The sequence below is a fragment of the Ranitomeya imitator genome, chromosome 7, assembly GCF_032444005.1.
Source record: "Ranitomeya imitator isolate aRanImi1 chromosome 7, aRanImi1.pri, whole genome shotgun sequence".
Classification (NCBI taxonomy): domain Eukaryota; kingdom Metazoa; phylum Chordata; class Amphibia; order Anura; family Dendrobatidae; genus Ranitomeya; species Ranitomeya imitator.
This window is the reverse complement of record NC_091288.1, coordinates 184,745,247-184,763,415: the sequence shown is the minus strand read 5'-3', so window position 1 is coordinate 184,763,415 and position 18,169 is coordinate 184,745,247. Positions and strand designations below refer to the sequence as shown.

The 18,169-nt window shown below is 42.3% G+C and overlaps 2 protein-coding genes across 4 annotated transcripts in view; both read left to right on the top strand.

The window, feature by feature from the left end:
• Positions 1-3,975, top strand: part of LOC138645813 (oocyte zinc finger protein XlCOF7.1-like) — a 160,105-nt gene extending 156,130 nt beyond the window's left edge. For all 3 annotated transcript variants that reach the window (XM_069735331.1, XM_069735330.1, XM_069735332.1), the window contains exon 3: positions 2,635-3,975. In XM_069735331.1, coding sequence (XP_069591432.1) covers positions 2,635-3,917 — 1,283 coding nt within the window. In that variant the 3' untranslated portion in view covers positions 3,918-3,975. The remainder of the gene's footprint in view (positions 1-2,634) is intronic.
• A 129-nt stretch (positions 3,976-4,104) lies between these two features.
• Positions 4,105-17,042, top strand: LOC138645817 (uncharacterized). The gene is made up of 4 exons (XM_069735339.1): positions 4,105-4,218; positions 15,802-15,943; positions 16,049-16,199; positions 16,276-17,042. The coding sequence occupies exons 1-4, from the start codon at positions 4,189-4,191 to the stop codon at positions 16,928-16,930; spliced, it is 978 nt and encodes a 325-aa protein (XP_069591440.1). The 5' UTR covers positions 4,105-4,188; the 3' UTR covers positions 16,931-17,042.
• The last annotated feature ends 1,127 nt before the right edge of the window (positions 17,043-18,169 follow it).

Below are 18,169 nucleotides of genomic sequence, written 5' to 3'. Positions count from 1 at the left end.
TATGATCAGGTGATCCTGACTGATTTTCCACCATAGCTTCGGCGTCGCTTCCGGCCGGGGCACGCCTGAGGCAGGTGGTTCAGTCCAACTTCCCGTGGTTAATGAGGAGGATTGCAGCTGTGAAAGCCCTGACACGACCTTCCAGCTCCACTCTATTGTGGGACCGACTACTGAACACTCCTTGGGAGTAAGTGTAGCCACGCTGTATCATCACTACAGATAATTCAGTAAGTGCATGTGTGCTAAAGGTACCTTCACACTAGACGATATCGCTAGCGATCCGTGACGTTGCAGCGTCCTGGCTAGCGATATCGTCCAGTGTGACACGCAGCAGCGATCAGGCCCCTGCTGTGATGTCGCTGGTCGGGGAAGAAAGTCCAGAACTTTGTTTCGTCGCTGGACCTCCCGCTGACATCGCTGAATCGGCGTGTGACACCGATTCAGCGATGTCTTCGCTGGTAACCAGGGTAAACATCGGGTAACTAAGCGCAGGGCCGCACTTAGTAACCCGATGTTTACCCTGGTTACCATCGTTAAAGTAAAAAAAACAACCACTACATACTTACCTACTGCTGTCTGTCCTCGGCGCTCTGCTTCTCTGCTCTGGCTGTGAGCACCGGGCAGCCGGAAAGCAGAGCGGTGACGTCACCGCTCTGCTTTCCGGCCGCTGTGCTCACAGCCAGAGCAGAGAAGCAGAGCGCCGAGGACAGACAGCGGTAGGTAAGTATGTAGTGGTTGTTTTTTTTTACTTTAACGATGGTAACCAGGGTAAACATCGGGTTACTAAGCGCGGCCCTGCGCTTAGTAACCCGATGTTTACCCTGGTTACCGGCATAGTTGGTCGCTGGAGAGCGGTCTGTGTGACAGCTCTCCAGCGACCAAACAGCGACGCTGCAGCGATCCGGATCGTTGTCGGTATCGCTGCAGCGTCGCTTAGTGTGACGGTACCTTAAGTATCTCTCTGCTTGAGACATAAGGAAGGTCCTCACTGTGACCGACACTGCTGTATTGTTCTCGGACTCTTGTATTTGCATATCTTTGTTTTTTTTTCCCCTCAGTGCCAGCAGCAATTCATCATGTTTACGTTCACTTTCACTTTTATAGTGCAGGTGATAGCTCCTATACATTTATACCTCTGTGTTTCATTATCAGCAGGGCTTTACACAGATCCTGTTCTTTCACCAGCAGCTCAGGTTTTTAGATTAATCTCCCCCCTTTTTATTTTCCATAATCAGTGTAGTGCCAGTGTGCATTTATTTTATACTACTGGTTTTTATTATGTGTTTTATCAGTTTTTTGGCCATAGATTTCCCCATTCAGCTAAAATACAGATTATAGTGTAATAGTGCAATATGTAATAAGACCAGTGGCGTATCTATAATATAGATTTAGGAATAGACTGGGATGATAGATCATCAAAGATGCGTGACAGACCTCATTGGCATATTATCTAGTTTAGTGTTTTACATCATATCCATCAGAGTTCTGGTTCCAGGATTAATATGTAACCTAAGTAACCTATTTGATATACTGAACTATATGGAGATTAAAAAAACCTGTTTTATGACAATTGTCTCATAGTCACAGCCATTAGTAGATGATAACAGAAAGCAGAGAATTGCCTGGGCTTATCCAGCTTTCTATTTGCTCCATGGCCATGACTTCCTAATACACGAGCATACGGCTCCTCTGTTCTGCATGTAGCGGTCAGCAATTGTGTGAGACAGACACCACCTAGTAGTACTGACACCTGAGCATTTCTCTAGGCACAAGTGACACAATATGAGCAAGTCCTCACTCTGTCACATGGAAGATGGGGTGCTAGTGGTCGATTTGAAGTATTCAGTGAAGAATAGACATAATTTCCACAGCACACACAACGGGATGCAATATGGAAAACAATTATGCTTTATTATTCTAAAACAGTCCAGACCACAGACATAGATATGTAATTAGAGATGTTAGTATAGACACATTACTTGTACCTGAGTCTGCTGACCGCACTGTCTCTGAAATCCACCATAGCCATGACGGTTCGACCAAGCATTCATCTATTTTCTATGGGGAGAACAAAGCTTCTCCCATATCATGAATCTGTGCTTGTTATAGGTCAAAACCTGCCCGTGTAAATCAACCCCTAAAGATCCAAAAAAAAATTGTCAGCTCCAAAAATGCTATTTACTTGCAAGTATATTGGTAACCTGTAGGTAAAAAGTATTTAAAGCATGTTAGGCTGTTTTACTGGGGGAGCTTTTACCAGGAGAAATTGAAGTATGTTCCTTGCAGCCGCTTGCTTCCAGTCATTGAGGTGGTGCATGGAGCTGTAACAGAGAGAGGTGACGCTACAGCCCGCTACGTCTTATATATAAAATATGCGACCAATGACAAATGTTTTATTATTTTATGTTTGCACTGGCCAGTGATTGAGAATGAGCATTAGCACAATTGATTCTTTGTGAAATCATCACATTATGTAAATTACACCACAGTCAGTTAATAACAGAACTTTGCTACACACTTTGCAATTTCTATGTAATTTTTTTATTTCTAATTTTCTTAATGTTTTTATATTTAGATATATATAAGTATTAAAGTTATTTGGCTAAAAATTCACAATAGTTATATTCTTGACAGATGGTCGTACCAGCAGCTCCAAAATCGAAAAAAGTATTGCACAAAACCCATATGAAGTATCTGCCAACATCTCAGACATGGATCATTTTAATATACAATGTCCTAGTTCATCACAGATTGTTAAACAAAATAAAAGTCACAGAAGAAGTGTGGAAAATAAAAAAGCTCCCACAAGGAAGAAGCCATTTTCATGTTCAGAATGTGAAAAATGTTTTCAACGCAAATCATATCTTGTTACACATGAGAGAATTCACACAGGAGAGAAGCCATTTTCATGCTCAGAATGTGGAAAATGTTTTAAAGACAAATCAATTCTTGTTTCACATGAGAGAATTCACACAGGAGAGAAGCCATTTTCATGTTCAGAATGTGGAAAATGTTTCAAAGACAAATCAAATCTTGTTTCACATGAGAGAATTCACACAGGAGAGAAGCCATTTTCATGTTCGGAATGCAGGAAATGTTTTACAAATAAATCACAACTTGTTACACATGAGAGAATTCACACAGGAGAGAAGCCATTTTCATGTTCGGAATGCGGGAAATGTTTTACAAATAAATCACAACTTGTTACACATGAGAGAATTCACACAGGAGAGAAGCTATTTTCATGTTCGGAATGTGGGAAATGTTTTACACAGAAATCACAACTTGTTACACATGAGAGAATTCACACAGGAGAGAAGCTATTTTCATGTTCGGAATGTGGGAAATGTTTTACAGATAAATTGCGACTTGTTAAACATGAGAGAGTTCACACAGGAGAGAAGCCATTTTCATGTTCAGAATGTGGAAAATGTTTTAATGACAAATCAACTCTTGTTAAACATGAGAGAATTCACACAGGCGAGAAGCCATTTTCATGTTCAGAATGTGGAAAATGTTTTAACGACAAATCAACTCTTGTTACACATGAGAGAATTCACACAGGAGAGAAGCCATTTTCATGTTCAGAATGTGAAAAATGTTTTAAAGACAAATCAACTCTTGTTACACATGAGAGAATTCACACAGGAGAGAAGCCATTTTCATGCTCAGAATGCGGAAAATGTTTTAAAGTCAAATCAGCTCTTGTTACACATGAGAGAATTCACACAGGAGAGAAGCCATTTTCATGCTCAGAATGTGGGAAATGTTTTACAGTTAAATCAAGTCTTCTTACACATGAGAGAATTCACACAGGAGAGAAGCCATTTTCATGTCCTGAATGTGGAATTTTTTTTTTATTTAAGACTCAACTTGTTAAACATCAGAGAACTCACATTGGGAAGAAGGCATTGTAATCCTTTGCAGTATACGAAAACGTGGAAACTCCAGCTCCAATAAAATGGAAAAATTCTTTATTAGTCCAACTTCATTAAAACGGACATCCTTACAGAGTAAACAGGGCGCAGGTGGTTACATGAATATAGGCAACGCGTTTCGATCACACAGGATCTTATTCATGCCCATATAAAACCCACATTCAGTCTTGCTTATATAGAAAAAATGGACCTATCACAGACTCTAACAGAATCACATGATAAATAGAAAGGTCCTACAGATCGCAACTACATGCATTTTATCACAAGACAGAATGTAAAGGTACAATAAAAATACATAGAAAGAATACATATATAAAATATCAAACGTAGTGATATGAAATGTCATTCCTTTTGTTCTAACCTTCAAAAGAAAAAAAAAAGAAAAGAAAAAAAAACAGGTATACAGCCAGTCTGGCAGAGTCACATGATAAATGAAAAGGTCCTACAGATCGCGACTGCATGCATTTTATCGCTCAACAGAATGGAAAGATGCACTAAAAATACATATAGAAAATACATATGAAAGATATTAGCAATAGTGGTATGAAATTTCATTCCTTTTGTTCAAACCTACAGGGAAACGGGTGTTTAAATTGTACATCCAAAAGGCTTCTCTGGTTAATAACCGCCTTTTTATATCACCCCCACGACTATGTAAGTAAACTTTCTCAATACCCTGAACTTTTAAGGTTGCGATATCCCCTCTTTGTACTGTACTAAAATGTTTAGAAACCATGGATACATTCCTAGTAGTAAAGTTAGCAATATTAGCATCCCTAATATGTTCTGTGATGCGCGTTTTTAATTTACGTGTTGTACAGCCTATATACGATAGTTGACAGGCTGTACATTCTACTTTGTATACTACATTTTTTGTATGACAATTAATGAAATTGTTTATTTTATAATTTTTATTTAAATATAGAGAAAAAATGACTGAACTTTTATCTGACACTGTAACATATAAGAAACTGAAAGAAGATCCGACCAAAAGAATTAATGAACAAATAGCTGATTTAATTGCGGAAGGTTTGAATTTGGCAGTGTTAAACAAGAAACAGGCTGATTATATTTATGTGCAATATCCAAAGTTGCCTATTATGTATGGCCTCCCAAAGGTGCACAAAAGGGATGGCTTTCCATCTATGCGTCCCATAGTTTCGGGTATTGGATCAAGTTTGGAACACTTTTGTGAATGGGTGGACTCTTTGCTACAGCCCTTGGTATTGAGAATGCCAGGGTATATTAAGGATTCAAGAGAGGTATTGAAAATTTTCAAAAATAAGAAATGGGATCAGAGTTACACATGGCTCAGTTGTGATGTTGTATCTCTGTATACAAGCATACCACATGATGTAGCAATAAGAGCTTTACAATTTCACCTTACTGAATATGGAGAATATTCTCAGAATTTGATTGATTTTTGCTTGCAGGTTATATCTTTTCTTATGAAACACAATGTTTTCACGTTTGGGGATGAGATATATGTACAGACATCGGGAGTTCCTATGGGGGCTAAATATTCCCCATCCTTGGCAAACCTTACTATGGCCTTTTGGGAACAAGAATATATTTATTCGGCCAATAACCCATTTATTGATTGCATCTCCTGGTATGGCAGATACATCGATGACACCCTCATTATTTGGGGGGGGCGATGTGTCTGCCATACCGGGATTTGTGGAGTATATCAATGCTAATGATTTCAGTATAAAATTTACACGTCTGGGACCCACAAGATATTTCTTTTTTGGATCTTGATCTCTCTGGCACAAAGGATGAATTTATTGCAAGCAAAACGCATATTAAACCGGTAAGTGGGAACACCATCTTACATGCTGCTAGCAGTCATCCAGCCCACACAATAAAAGCCATACCGGTCGGCGAATCCAAACGCAATTGCAGCAAGGAGGAAGATAGATTAAGGGAATTTAGGGAATTGAAGAAAAAGTTTAGTGCCCGTAAATATCCACATTGGTCGTTAAATAGAGCCACAGAAATAGTGAATAAAAAATGTAGAGATGATTTACTGACATCAAATAGAAACAACCTTTCTGCGAGACGTAATTATAATAATAAGCCTCATGTGTGTCTTCAGTATAGTTCCCAGTTTGGACAAATTAGGAATATTATCAAAAAAAGATTACCCATCTTGTATGAAGATCATATTTTTATGGATATCTTAAAAGATGGGGTCAATGTGGTAGCCAGAAAAGCTCAAACTATTGGGAACATTATTGCTCCAAATACAATCACAGCTAAACCAAAAATGAACACATGGTTAGAATATAAGGGTTTCTTTAAATGTGGCACTACAGCGTGCAGTACGTGTGCACATTCTCTAACTGGGAACACTTTTACCAACTCAGAAAAAAATAAAAATTATAAAATAAACAATTTCATTAATTGTCATACAAAAAATGTAGTATACAAAGTAGAATGTACAGCCTGTCAACTATCGTATATAGGCTGTACAACACGTAAATTAAAAACGCGCATCACAGAACATATTAGGGATGCTAATATTGCTAACTTTACTACTAGGAATGTATCCATGGTTTCTAAACATTTTAGTACAGTACATAGAGGGGATATCGCAACCTTAAGGCCATGTTCACACAGTGCGTTTTTTACTGCGGAACCGCAGCGGTTTTGCCGCTGCGGTTCCGCAGCTGTTTTCCATGCAGGGTACATAACAATGTAACCCTATGGAAAACAGTCACTGCTGTGGTAAGCAGTGGTAAGCTGAGGTAAGCTATAGACTGGACCACGGTGAGTCATTGGACGTGGTATATCTCGATTTTTCCAAAGCGTTTGATACCGTGCCGCACAAGAGGTTGGTACACAAAATGAGAATGCTTGGTCTGGGGGAAAATGTGTGTAAATGGGTTAGTAACTGGCTTAGTGATAGAAAGCAGAGGGTGGTTATAAATGGTATAGTCTCTAACTGGGTCGCTGTGACCAGTGGGGTACCGCAGGGGTCAGTATTGGGACCTGTTCTCTTCAACATATTCATTAATGATCTGGTAGAAGGTTTACACAGTAAAATATCGATATTTGCAGATGATACAAAACTATGTAAAGCAGTTAATACAAGAGAAGATAGTATTCTGCTACAGATGGATCTGGATAAGTTGGAAACTTGGGCTGAAAGGTGGCAGATGAGGTTTAACAATGATAAATGTAAGGTTATACACATGGGAAGAAGGAATCAATATCACCATTACACACTGAACGGGAAACCACTGGGTAAATCTGACAGGGAGAAGGACTTGGGGATCCTAGTTAATGATAAACTTACCTGGAGCAGCCAGTGCCAGGCAGCAGCTGCCAAGGCAAACAGGATCATGGGGTGCATTAAAAGAGGTCTGGATACACATGATGAGAGCATTATACTGCCTCTGTACAAATCCCTAGTTAGACCGCACATGGAGTACTGTGTCCAGTTTTGGGCACCGGTGCTCAGGAAGGATATAATGGAACTAGAGAGAGTACAAAGGAGGGCAACAAAATTAATAAAGGGGATGGGAGAACTACAATACCCAGATAGATTAGCGAAATTAGGATTATTTAGTCTAGAAAAAAGACGACTGAGGGGCGATCTAATAACCATGTATAAGTATATAAGGGGACAATACAAATATCTCGCTGAGGATCTGTTTATACCAAGGAAGGTGACGGGCACAAGGGGGCATTCTTTGCGTCTGGAGGAGAGAAGGTTTTTCCACCAACATAGAAGAGGATTCTTTACTGTTAGGGCAGTGAGAATCTGGAATTGCTTGCCTGAGGAGGTGGTGATGGCGAACTCAGTCGAGGGGTTCAAGAGAGGCCTGGATGTCTTCCTGGAGCAGAACAATATTGTATCATACAATTATTAGGTTCTGTAGAAGGACGTAGATCTGGGGATTTATTATGATGGAATATAGGCTGAACTGGATGGACAAATGTCTTTTTTCGGCCTTGCTAACTATGTTACTATGTTACTATGCTGTGCACATGATCCGTAATTTCGTTTAAAAAGCCGCGCAGAATAGCTGCGGCAAAAAAGGAGCATGTCACTTCTTTTTCCTGAACCGCAGCGGTTCTGCACCCATAGACCTCCATTGTGAGGTCAAAATCGCAGTAAAACCTGCAGATCCAAAATATATCTGCGGGTTTTACTGCGGCTTGATGTGCAGAACCGCTGCAGCAGGAAGTGTGGGGAAGCGGGAGGAAGTCCGTGGGCGGAAGTGCGTGGGCGTGTTGTGTCGTTCCTGAAGAGACTGTCATCATGGAGGCATACCGTCGCATGGGGATCGATGTCGGGCGTCTGATTGATCTGGTAAGTCTGTGTGTCCGTCCCCATGCGACGATATGCCTCCATTGTGCTAAGTCGCCGTATCGGACTACTACTCCCATCCGGTATTTAGGATGGGAGAGTTGTCCCTGTGTCCGGCGACTTAGCACAACTGTCAAGTAACACAAAACACAAACACACAATACACAAACATGACACACAGTACAGTACATACAACACATAACATAGAGTATATACTCACCATACACCACACTTGTAGGCGAAGCCCTCGATCCTCAAGGAAAAAATCCAAAAATAATAAACCAAATTCATACTCCCTGTCTGCAGAATCCATAAAACGATTGTCCCACGACGATCGGCTGCTCTCCGGCGATACACTGCCAGGAGCGAAGCTCCTAGCAGTGTATCGCGTACTGTCCCGGAGTTCAATGGCGCCGGCGTCTCGGTTACCGGCAGTACAGCTGCGTTGAACTTTCCCACGCAGCACTGCCGTTAAGCGAGAGTGCCGGGGTCAATGACCGCCGGTAAACTCGCTCGCGCATGCGCAGTAACACACCGACAGGAACTATGGCTCCTGTCAGTGTGTTTCTGCAGCCATGGAGAGCAGACACATCTCTGGATGTGTCTGTTCTCCATGGAAGATCTTCGTGGGACCCTCGATGGATTTCTGCGGACAGGGCCAGGGAGTATGAATTTGTTTTTTTGTTTTGCCTTTTTTTCAGGTCGAGGGTCTTCAGGACGGATTAGGCGTTAAATAAAATATGGTCAAAAAGTGTGTGTCTTTATTTCATTAAAATATTTTTTCTAGTCTTTGTGTTTTTTTTGTTAACCCTTTCATTGGCTTAACCCCTTAAGCCCCGAGGGTGGTTTGCACGTTAATGACCGGGCCAATTTTTACAATTCTGACCACTGTCCCTTTATGAGGTTATAACTCTGGAACGCTTCAACGGATCTTGGCGATTCTGACATTGTTTTCTCGTGACATATTGTACTTCATTTTAGTAGTAACATTTATTCGATATAACTTGCGTTTATTTGTGAAAAAAACGGAAATTTGGCGAAAATTTTGAAAATTTCGCAATTTTCCAACTTTAAATTTTTATGCCCTTAAATCACAGAGATATGTCACGCAAAATACTTAATAAGTAACATTTCCCACATGTCTCCTTTACATCAGCACAATTTTGGAACCAAAATTTTTTTTGTTAGGGAGTTATAAGGGTTCAAAGTTGACCAGCAATTTCTCATTTTTACAACACCATTTTTTTTTAGGGACCACATCTCATTTGATGTCATTTTGAGGGGTCTATATGATAGAAAATACCCAAGTGTGACACCATTCTAAAAACTGCACCCCTCAAGGTGCTCAAAACCACATTCAAGAAGTTTATTAACCCTTCAGGGGTTTCACAGGAATTTTTGGAATGTTTAAATAAAAATGAATATTTAACTTTTTTTCACACAAAATTTATTTCAGCTCCAATTTGTTTTATTTTACCAAGGGTAACAGGATAAAATGGATGCCAAACATTGTTGTACAATCTGTACTGAGTACGCTGATACCCCATATGTGGGGGTAAACCACTGTTTGGGCGCATGGCAGAGCTCGGAAGGGAAGGAGCGCCATTTGACTTTTAAATGCAAAATTGACAGGAATTGAGATGGGACACCATGTTGCGTTTGGAGAGCCACTGATGTGCCTAAACATTGAAACCCCCCACAAGTGACACCATTTTGGAAAGTAGACACCCTAAGGAACTTATCTAGATGTGTGGTGACCACTTTGACCCACCAATTGCTTCACAGAAGTTTATAATGCAGAGCCGTAAAAATAAAAAATCATATTTTTTCACAAAAATGATCTTTTCGCCCCCAATTTTTTATTTTCCCAAGAGTAAGAGAAGAAATTGAACCTCAAAAATTGTTGGCCAATTTGTCCTGAGTACGCTGATACCCCGTATATGGGTGTAAACCATTGTTTGGGCGTATGGCAGAGCTCGGAAGGGAAGGAGCGCCATTTTACTTTTCAATGCAAAATTGACTGGAATTGAGATGGGATGCCATGTTGCGTTTGGAGAGCCCCTGATGTGCCTAAACATTGAAATCCCCACAAGTGACACCATTTTGGAAAGTAGACCCCTTAAGGAACTTATCTAGAGGTGTGGTGAGCACTTTGACCCAACAAGTGCTTCACAGAAGTTTATAATGCAGAGCCGTAAAAATAAAAAATCATATTTTTTCACAAAAATAATCTTTTCGCCACCAATTTTTTATTTTCCCAAGGGTAAGAGAAGAAATTAGACCACAAAAGTTGTTGTGCAATTTGTCCTGAGTGCGACGATACCCCATATGTGGGGGTAAACCACTGTTTGGGCGCATGGCAGAGCTCGGAAGGAAAGGAGCGCCATTTGACTTTTCAATGCAAAATTGACTGGAATTAAGATGGGACGCCATGTTGGTTTGGAGAGCCCCTGATGTGCCTAAACATTAAAAACCCCCACAAGTGACACCATTTTGGAAACTAGACCCTCTAAGGAACTTATCTAGATGTGTTTTGAGAGCTTTGAACCCCCAAGTGTTTCACTACAGTTTATAACGCAGAGCTGTTAAAATAAATTTATTTTTTTTTCGCAAAAATTTTTTAGCCCCCAGTTTTGTATTTTCACAAGGGTAACATAATAAATTGGACCCCAAAAGTTGTTGTCCAATTTGTCCTGAGTACGCTGATACCCCATATGTGGGGGGGAACCACTGTTTGGGCGCATGGCAGAGCTCGGAAGGGAAGGAGCGCCATTTGGAATGCAGACTTAGATGGATTGGTCTGCAGGAGTCACGTTGCATTTGCAGAGCCCCTGATGTACCCAAACAGTACAAACCCCCCACAAGTGACCCCATATTAGAAACTAGACCTCCCATGGAACTTATCTAGATGTGTTGTGAGAACTTTGAACCCCTAAGTGTTTCACTACAGTTTATAACGCAGACCCGTGAAAATAAAAATTCTTTTTTTTTTCACAAAAATGATTTTTTAGCCCCCAGCTTTGTATTTTTACAAGGGTAACAGAATAAATTGGACCCCAAAAGTTGTTGTTCAATTTGTCCTGAGTACGCTGATACCCCATATGTGGGGGGGAACCACTGTTTGGGCTCATGGCAGAGCTCGGAAGGGAAGGAGCGCCATTTGGAATGCAGACTTAGATGGATTGGTCTGCAGGCGTCACGTTGCATTTGCAGAGCCCCTGATGTACCCAAACAGTAGAAACCACCCACAAGTGACCCCATATTGGAAACTAGACCTCCCATGGAACTTATCTAGATGTGTTGTGAAAACTTTGAACCCCCAAGTGTTTCACTACAGTTTACAACGCAGAGCCGTGAAAATAAAAAATCCTTTTTTTTCCCACAAAAATGATTTTTAGCCCCCCAAATTTTTATTTTCCCAAGGATAACAAGAGAACTTGGACCCAAAAAGTTGTTGTCCAATTTGTCTCGAGTACGCTGATACCCCATATGTTGGGGTAAACCCCTGTTTGGGCGCACGGGAGAGCTCGGAAGTGAAGGAGCACTGTTTTACTTTTTCAATGCAGAATTGGCTGGAATTGAGATCGGACGCCATGTCGCGTTTGGAGAGCCCCTGATGTGTCTAAACAGTGGAAACCCCCCAATTATAAATGAAACCCTAATCCAAACGCACCACTAACCCTAATCCCAACTGTAACCCTAACCACACACCTAACCCAGACACACCCCTAATTCTAATCCCAACCCTAATCCCAACCGTAAATGTAATCCAAACCCTAACCCTAGCCCCAACCCTAGCCCTAACCCTAACCCTAACCGGAAAATGGAAATAAATACATTTTTTTTAATTTTATTATTTTTCCCTAAGGCTAGGTTCACATTGCGTTAGGGAAATCCGTTTAGCACTAGCGGATTGCGCTAACACAATGTCTTTTTAGGTGTCGTGTTTAGTGGTCGCGTTAACGTCCCCGCTCTGGAAGATCGGGGATCGGACCTCGGGCGCGCCGCGGACGCTGCAAGCAGCGTCTGAGGCGCGCCACAAAAGAATGGCACCTTGCTAGCGCGAGCCGAAAATGGCACGCTCTAGCGATGCGCTACACCTGAAAATCACATTGCTGTCAATGGTTGTGCTAACGGACCCGTTGCACGGCGTTAATTGTGACATTTTCGCCGTGCAACGCTGTCCGTTAGCGTTAACCCATTAACGCAATGTGAACCTAGCCTAACTAAGGGGGTGATGAAGGGGGGTTTGATTTACTTTTATAGCGTTTTTTATATCGGATTTTTATGATTGGCAGCCGTGACTGGCAGTATGTGACATACTAAAAGACGCTTTTTATAGCAAAAAAGTTTTTGCGTCTCCACATTTTGAGACCTATAATTTTTCCATATTTTGGTCCACAGAGTCATGTGAGGTCTTGTTTTTTGCGGGACGAGTTGACGTTTTTATCGGTTACATTTTCGGACACGTGACAGTTTTTGATCGCTTTTTATTCCGATTTTTTTGTGAGGCAGAATGACCAAAAACCAGCTATTCATGAATTTCTTTTGGGGGAGGCGTTTATACCGTTCCGCGTTTGGTAAAATTGATGAAGCAGTTTTATTCTTCGGGTCAGTACGATTACAGCGACACCTCATTTATATCATTTTTTTTATGTTTTGGCGCTTTTATACGATAAAAGCTATTTTATAGAAAAAATAATTATTTTGGCATCGCTTTATTCAGAGGACTATAACTTTTTTATTTTTTTGGTTATGATGCTATATGGCGGCTCGTTTTTTGCGGGACAAGATGACGTTTTCAGAGGTAACATGGTTATTTATATCCGTCTTTTTGATCGCGTGTTATTCCACTCTTTGTTCAGCGTTATGATAATAAAGCGTTGTTTTTTGGCTCTTTTTTTTTTTTTTCTTACGGTGTTCACTGAAGGGGTTAACTAGTGGGCCAGTTTTATAGGTCGGGTCGTTACGGACGCGGCGATACTAAATATGTGTACTTTTATTGTTTTTTTGTTTTTTTTTATGTAAAGAAATGTATGGGAATAATATTTTTTTTTTTCTGCTTTATTTAGGAATTTTTTTTTTATTTTTTTTTTTACAAGTGTGGAAATTTTTTTTTTTACTTTTTCACTTTGTCCCGGGGGGGACATCACAGATCACCGATCTGACAGTGTGCACAGCACTCTGTTAGATCGGTGATCTAACATACAGCCGGGCAGGATTAGAGCTGCAGCTGCAGCCTGATCCTGACCCGGAAGTGCTCCCTGCAGGACCCGGATGCAGCCCGGCGGCCATTTTGGATCCGGGGACTGCAGGGAGAAGACGCTCGGTACACGGTGAGCACATCACCGTGTACCGATCGTCTCAGGGAAGCCCGCAGGGAGCCCCCTCCCTGCGCGATGCTTCCCTGCACCGCCGGCACACCGCGATCATCTTTGATCGCGGTGTGCCGGGGGTTAATGTGCCGGGAGCGGTCCGTGACCACTCCTGGCACATAGTGCCGGATGTCAGCTGCGATAGGCAGCTGACACCCGGCCGCGATCGGCCGCGCTCCCCCCGTGAGCGCGGCCGATCGCATATGACGTACTATCCCGTCCATGGGAATTAAGTCCCAGGTCACCTGGACGGGATAGTACGTCATATGGGATTAAGGGGTTAATAATGGATAGGCGTCTCATTGACGCCTCTCCATTATTAACCGGGCTTAATGCCACCTTACAATAGCAAGGTGGCATTAACCCCTCATTACCCCATATCCCACCGCTACACGGGAGTGGGAAGAGAGGGGCTAAGTGCCGGAATTGGTGCATCTTTTTGATGCGCCTTTTCCGGGGCGGCTGCGGGCTTATATTTGTAGCCAGGGGGGGGCAAATATCCATGGCCCCTTTCCTAGGCTATGAATATAAGCCCACGGCTGTCTGCGTAGCCTTTCTGGCCTAAAAATATAGGGGGACCCCAACACGTTTTTTTTTTCGGGGCCCCCTATATTTTAGTGCCAGAAAGGCTACGCAGACAGCTGTGGGTTAATATTCATAGCCTGGGAACAGCCATGGGTATTTTAACCCCTTCCCGGGCCTCAAATATTGGCCCACAGCTGTCTGCTTAGCCTTTCTGGACTAAAAATATAGGGGGACCCCAACACGTTTTTTTTTTCGGGGCCCCCTATATTTTAGTGCCAGAAAGGCTACGCAGACAGCTGTGGGTTAATATTCATAGCCTGGGAACAGCCATGGGTATTTTAACCCCTTCCCGGGCCTCAAATATTGGCCCACAGCTGTCTGCTTAGCCTTTCTGGCCTAAAAATATAGGGGGACCCCAACACGTTTTTTTTTTAGGGGGTCCACATATATTATAGTAAACCTTAATAGGATTAATAATGGATCGGCGTCTTATTGACGCCTCTCCATTATTAACCGTGCTTAATGCCACCTTACAATAGCTACCCTATCATTAACACTAGTATCCCAATATAGTTATGGGTAGGGTTAGAGTTAGGATCCCTTTATGGTTAGGGTTAGGATCCCTGTAGGGTTAGGATCCCTGTAGGGTTAGGATCCCTTTAGGGTTAGGGTTAGGATCCCTTTAGGGTTAGGATCCCTTTAGGGGTAGGGTTAGGGTTAGGATCCCATTAGGGGTAGGGTTAGGGTTAGGATCCCTTTAGGGTTAGGGTTAGGATCCCGTTAGGGTTAGGATCCCTTTAGGGTTAGGGTTAGGGTTAGGATCCCTTTAGGGGTAGGGTTAGGGTTAGGATCCCTTTAGGGTTAGGATCCCTTTAGGGTTAGGGTTAGGATCCCTTTAGGGTTAGGGTTAGGATCCCTTTAGGGGTAGGGTTAGGGTTAGGATCCCTTTAGGGGTAGGGTTAGGATCCCTTTAGGGTTAGGGTTAGGGTTAGGATCCCTTTAGGGGTAGGGTTAGGGTTAGGATCCCGTTAGGGTTAGGATCCCTGTAGGGTTAGGGTTAGGATCCCTTTAGGGTTAGGGTTAGGATCCCTTTAGGGGTAGGGTTAGGGTTAGGATCCCTTTAGGGTTAGGGTTAGGATCCCTTTAGGGGTAGTGTTAGGGTTAGGATCCCTTTAGGGTTAGGGTTAGGATCCCTTTAGGGGTAGGGTTAGGGTTAGGATCCCTTTAGGGGTAGGGTTAGGGTTAGGATCCCTTTAGGGGTAGGGTTAGGGTTAGGATCCCTTTAGGGGTAGGGTTAGGGTTAGGATCCCTTTAGGGGTAGGGTTAGGGTTAGGATCCCTTTTGTGGTTGGGTTATGTTTAGGATCCCTTTTGGGGTAGGGTGCTTAGGGTTATGAGCCCTAACCCTACCCTAACTATTTCAGTTTATAGTGGGTTTTTTACTGAATGTTGTTGATTGTCGCACGCACCACTCAGGATTGACGGCGACAGAGCTAGTGGTAAAACAACTGCACACAAACGTTTTTATTGGTGTTTGTGTTTTCAGTTTGTGCTTGTGTTCAATTATTAGGGGTTTTTCCAGCAATTGTGTAACATTACTTGGTCGTGCTATAGATTATGAGATGACACTATTGTATTTATTGTAGGTTCGTGATTATCCGGCCTTGTGGGACCCAGCCGATGAATCACACAAGGATAAATACTTCAGGGAACTAGCCTGGACAAAAATAGTGCGCGACCTTATCCCGGATTGGGACAAATATCCAGGGAGTACACAGCAGCAAATCGGTAATTTTAATTAAATTTATTTAGTAAACCTTGAGTATATTAAAAATATAATTTGTTTAGATCTCACAAAAAATGTTGTTGTATTTTGTAACCTTTTTTTGGTAGATAACGATGTGAGGAAACGTTGGCGCTCCATCAGAGACCGTTTTACAAAGTTCCTCAATGAATGCTCAAAGAGTGGCTCTTCGCCAAGCAAAACTAAATTCCCCTTTAGTGAAGAGCTGCAGTTTCTTGTGACCAGTAGGACATTGAGAAAGTTAAAATCCACTCCACATGATTATTTATATATAATATGTTGTGCGAAAAATTAATTATTTTTTTTTCACCAACAGGACGGAAGGAAACATGTCGGTAGCTGATTTGGAGGACAGCGACAAAGAGGATGGAGCAGGCAGTTCCTCTGGAGTGGGAGGGACCATCTCTACCTCCACTCCCACAGCTTCTGCTGAATCAGCATCCACTTCAGCAGCTGCTGCATCAACATCTAGTTCAGCAGCTGCTGAAGCATCTGATTCCGCAGAAGCTGTGAGAGTGGAGAAGAGAGCTGTCTATCCGGTGGCAGCAGAGAAAAACAAAAAAAAAACAAAGAAGAACCAAGATGACCAAACTGTCCAAATAGCTTGTGACACGTTAGATTTATTAAAAAAATCTAGTTCCGATGACCATTGCGACTCATTTGCACAAACTGTCGCAAGAAAAACACGCTCCCTGCCACCGGATAGACAATCTCTTTTCATGTCTATGGTCCAGATGTCCCTCACTGCTCTGGAGGACCCTGCTCCGATTTCTCCCTACAATGAGGTTCTGATGGGGGTGTTGGGACTTTTCAGGCCCCGACACCGAACACCGGAAACAACAGCTACCAGACCCCAGTATTTGGCCCACAGCCAAGGAAGTTCTGGAGACAGGCAGCATATGGGGGGAGCACCGTATCAATCTGAGGGATCAAATTTCCTCTATTCTCCCGAATATACATTTCTGAACTGAACGTGGGCAAAAGTTTTCAGTGGTACAAAGTTTTTTTTTTTTTTTTTTTTAGCTCCAGTTGCCTGTTGCATTTGAAAGGGGCTTTTTTTTTTTTCTAATTGAAAAATCTTTTGTAAAGATTACAAAGAATTTGTGTTCTATTAAATATATTATATTTCACACATAATATTCTCTTCTTTATTACAATGCGGACAAGGCCGCTATCCTGGGTTTATGGGCTATCAATTAGTGGTTTATGGGTTGATGTGTTAACAATTGTATACGTCATACTGCTATTATTTTCGTAAAACACCAACAATTTTTTAGACATAAAAAAAAAAAGAAAACAAATTACACCCAAATAGATTTTTTATTTATATTACAACCAATTTTTTAAAACTGTTTTTGGTAACATGAAACAAAAATTTTTTTTTCAAACTTTTGTGTTGGTTGCTGGCGTTTCTCATTCTTCGGGATGTTGTCAAAACTGTTATCAGCGATGTCGGCAACATTTTTTGGGGGGTCAGTGTAGATGCATCCTTCTCTGCTGGTCAGGCTGCTCAACACCAGCACAGGAGTATTGCCAGTGCACGGCACCTTCAGGACTCATAAAGTAGTCAGTGAAGGATTCTCTCACACGCACACCAGAGTTGGACGGCCTGCCCAGACCACCGTTGACCACTGGATTAAATACTGGCTGCTGGTGCTCCACATCTACGTCAGTGTTGTACTCACGAGCATAGTTGTGGAGTACACAGCAAGCCTTTATCACAGCATCAACGGTGTCTGTGTCCAACTGAATGGCAGTGTGAAAGATCCTCCACTGACTAGTCATGATCCCAAAGGTGCATTCCACATATCTGCGTGCACGACTCAGCCGATAATTAAAAATCCTACGTCGGGCATCCAGTCCCCTTCGTGGGTATGGGCGCAGCAGGGTTGTCGTTAAGGGAAACGCCTCATCCGATACCATCACGAAGGGCACTGGATGTGTGGAACCCGGCAAAGGTCGTGGGGCTGGGAGCGTGCCGCCATCTCGAAGAATTTGCATCCCAATCTGTGACGTTCGCAACACCCGAGAATCCCCAGTACTACCATAGGCACCAACGTCAATGGCAACAAATTTGTAATGGGCATCAGCCACCGCCATCAGGACCACTGAAAAATACTTCTTATAATTAAAGAAGCGTGATCCTGATCGTGGTGGCTGCTGAACCCGAACATGTTTACCATCGACTGCACCTATGCAGTTTGGGAAAT

What these genes read in the sequence shown, in the direction of transcription:
- LOC138645817 (XM_069735339.1), top strand. Translation starts at nt 4,189, where the DNA reads ATGCATTTTATCACAAGACAGAATGTAAAG. An exon ending in TCACAAGACAGAATGTAAAG is followed by an intron (nt 4,219 to 15,801) that starts GTACAATAAAAA and finishes TATTTATTGTAG; the next exon opens with GTTCGTGATTATCCGGCCTT. An exon ending in ACCAGTAGGACATTGAGAAA is followed by an intron (nt 16,200 to 16,275) that starts GTTAAAATCCAC and finishes TTTCACCAACAG; the next exon opens with GACGGAAGGAAACATGTCGG.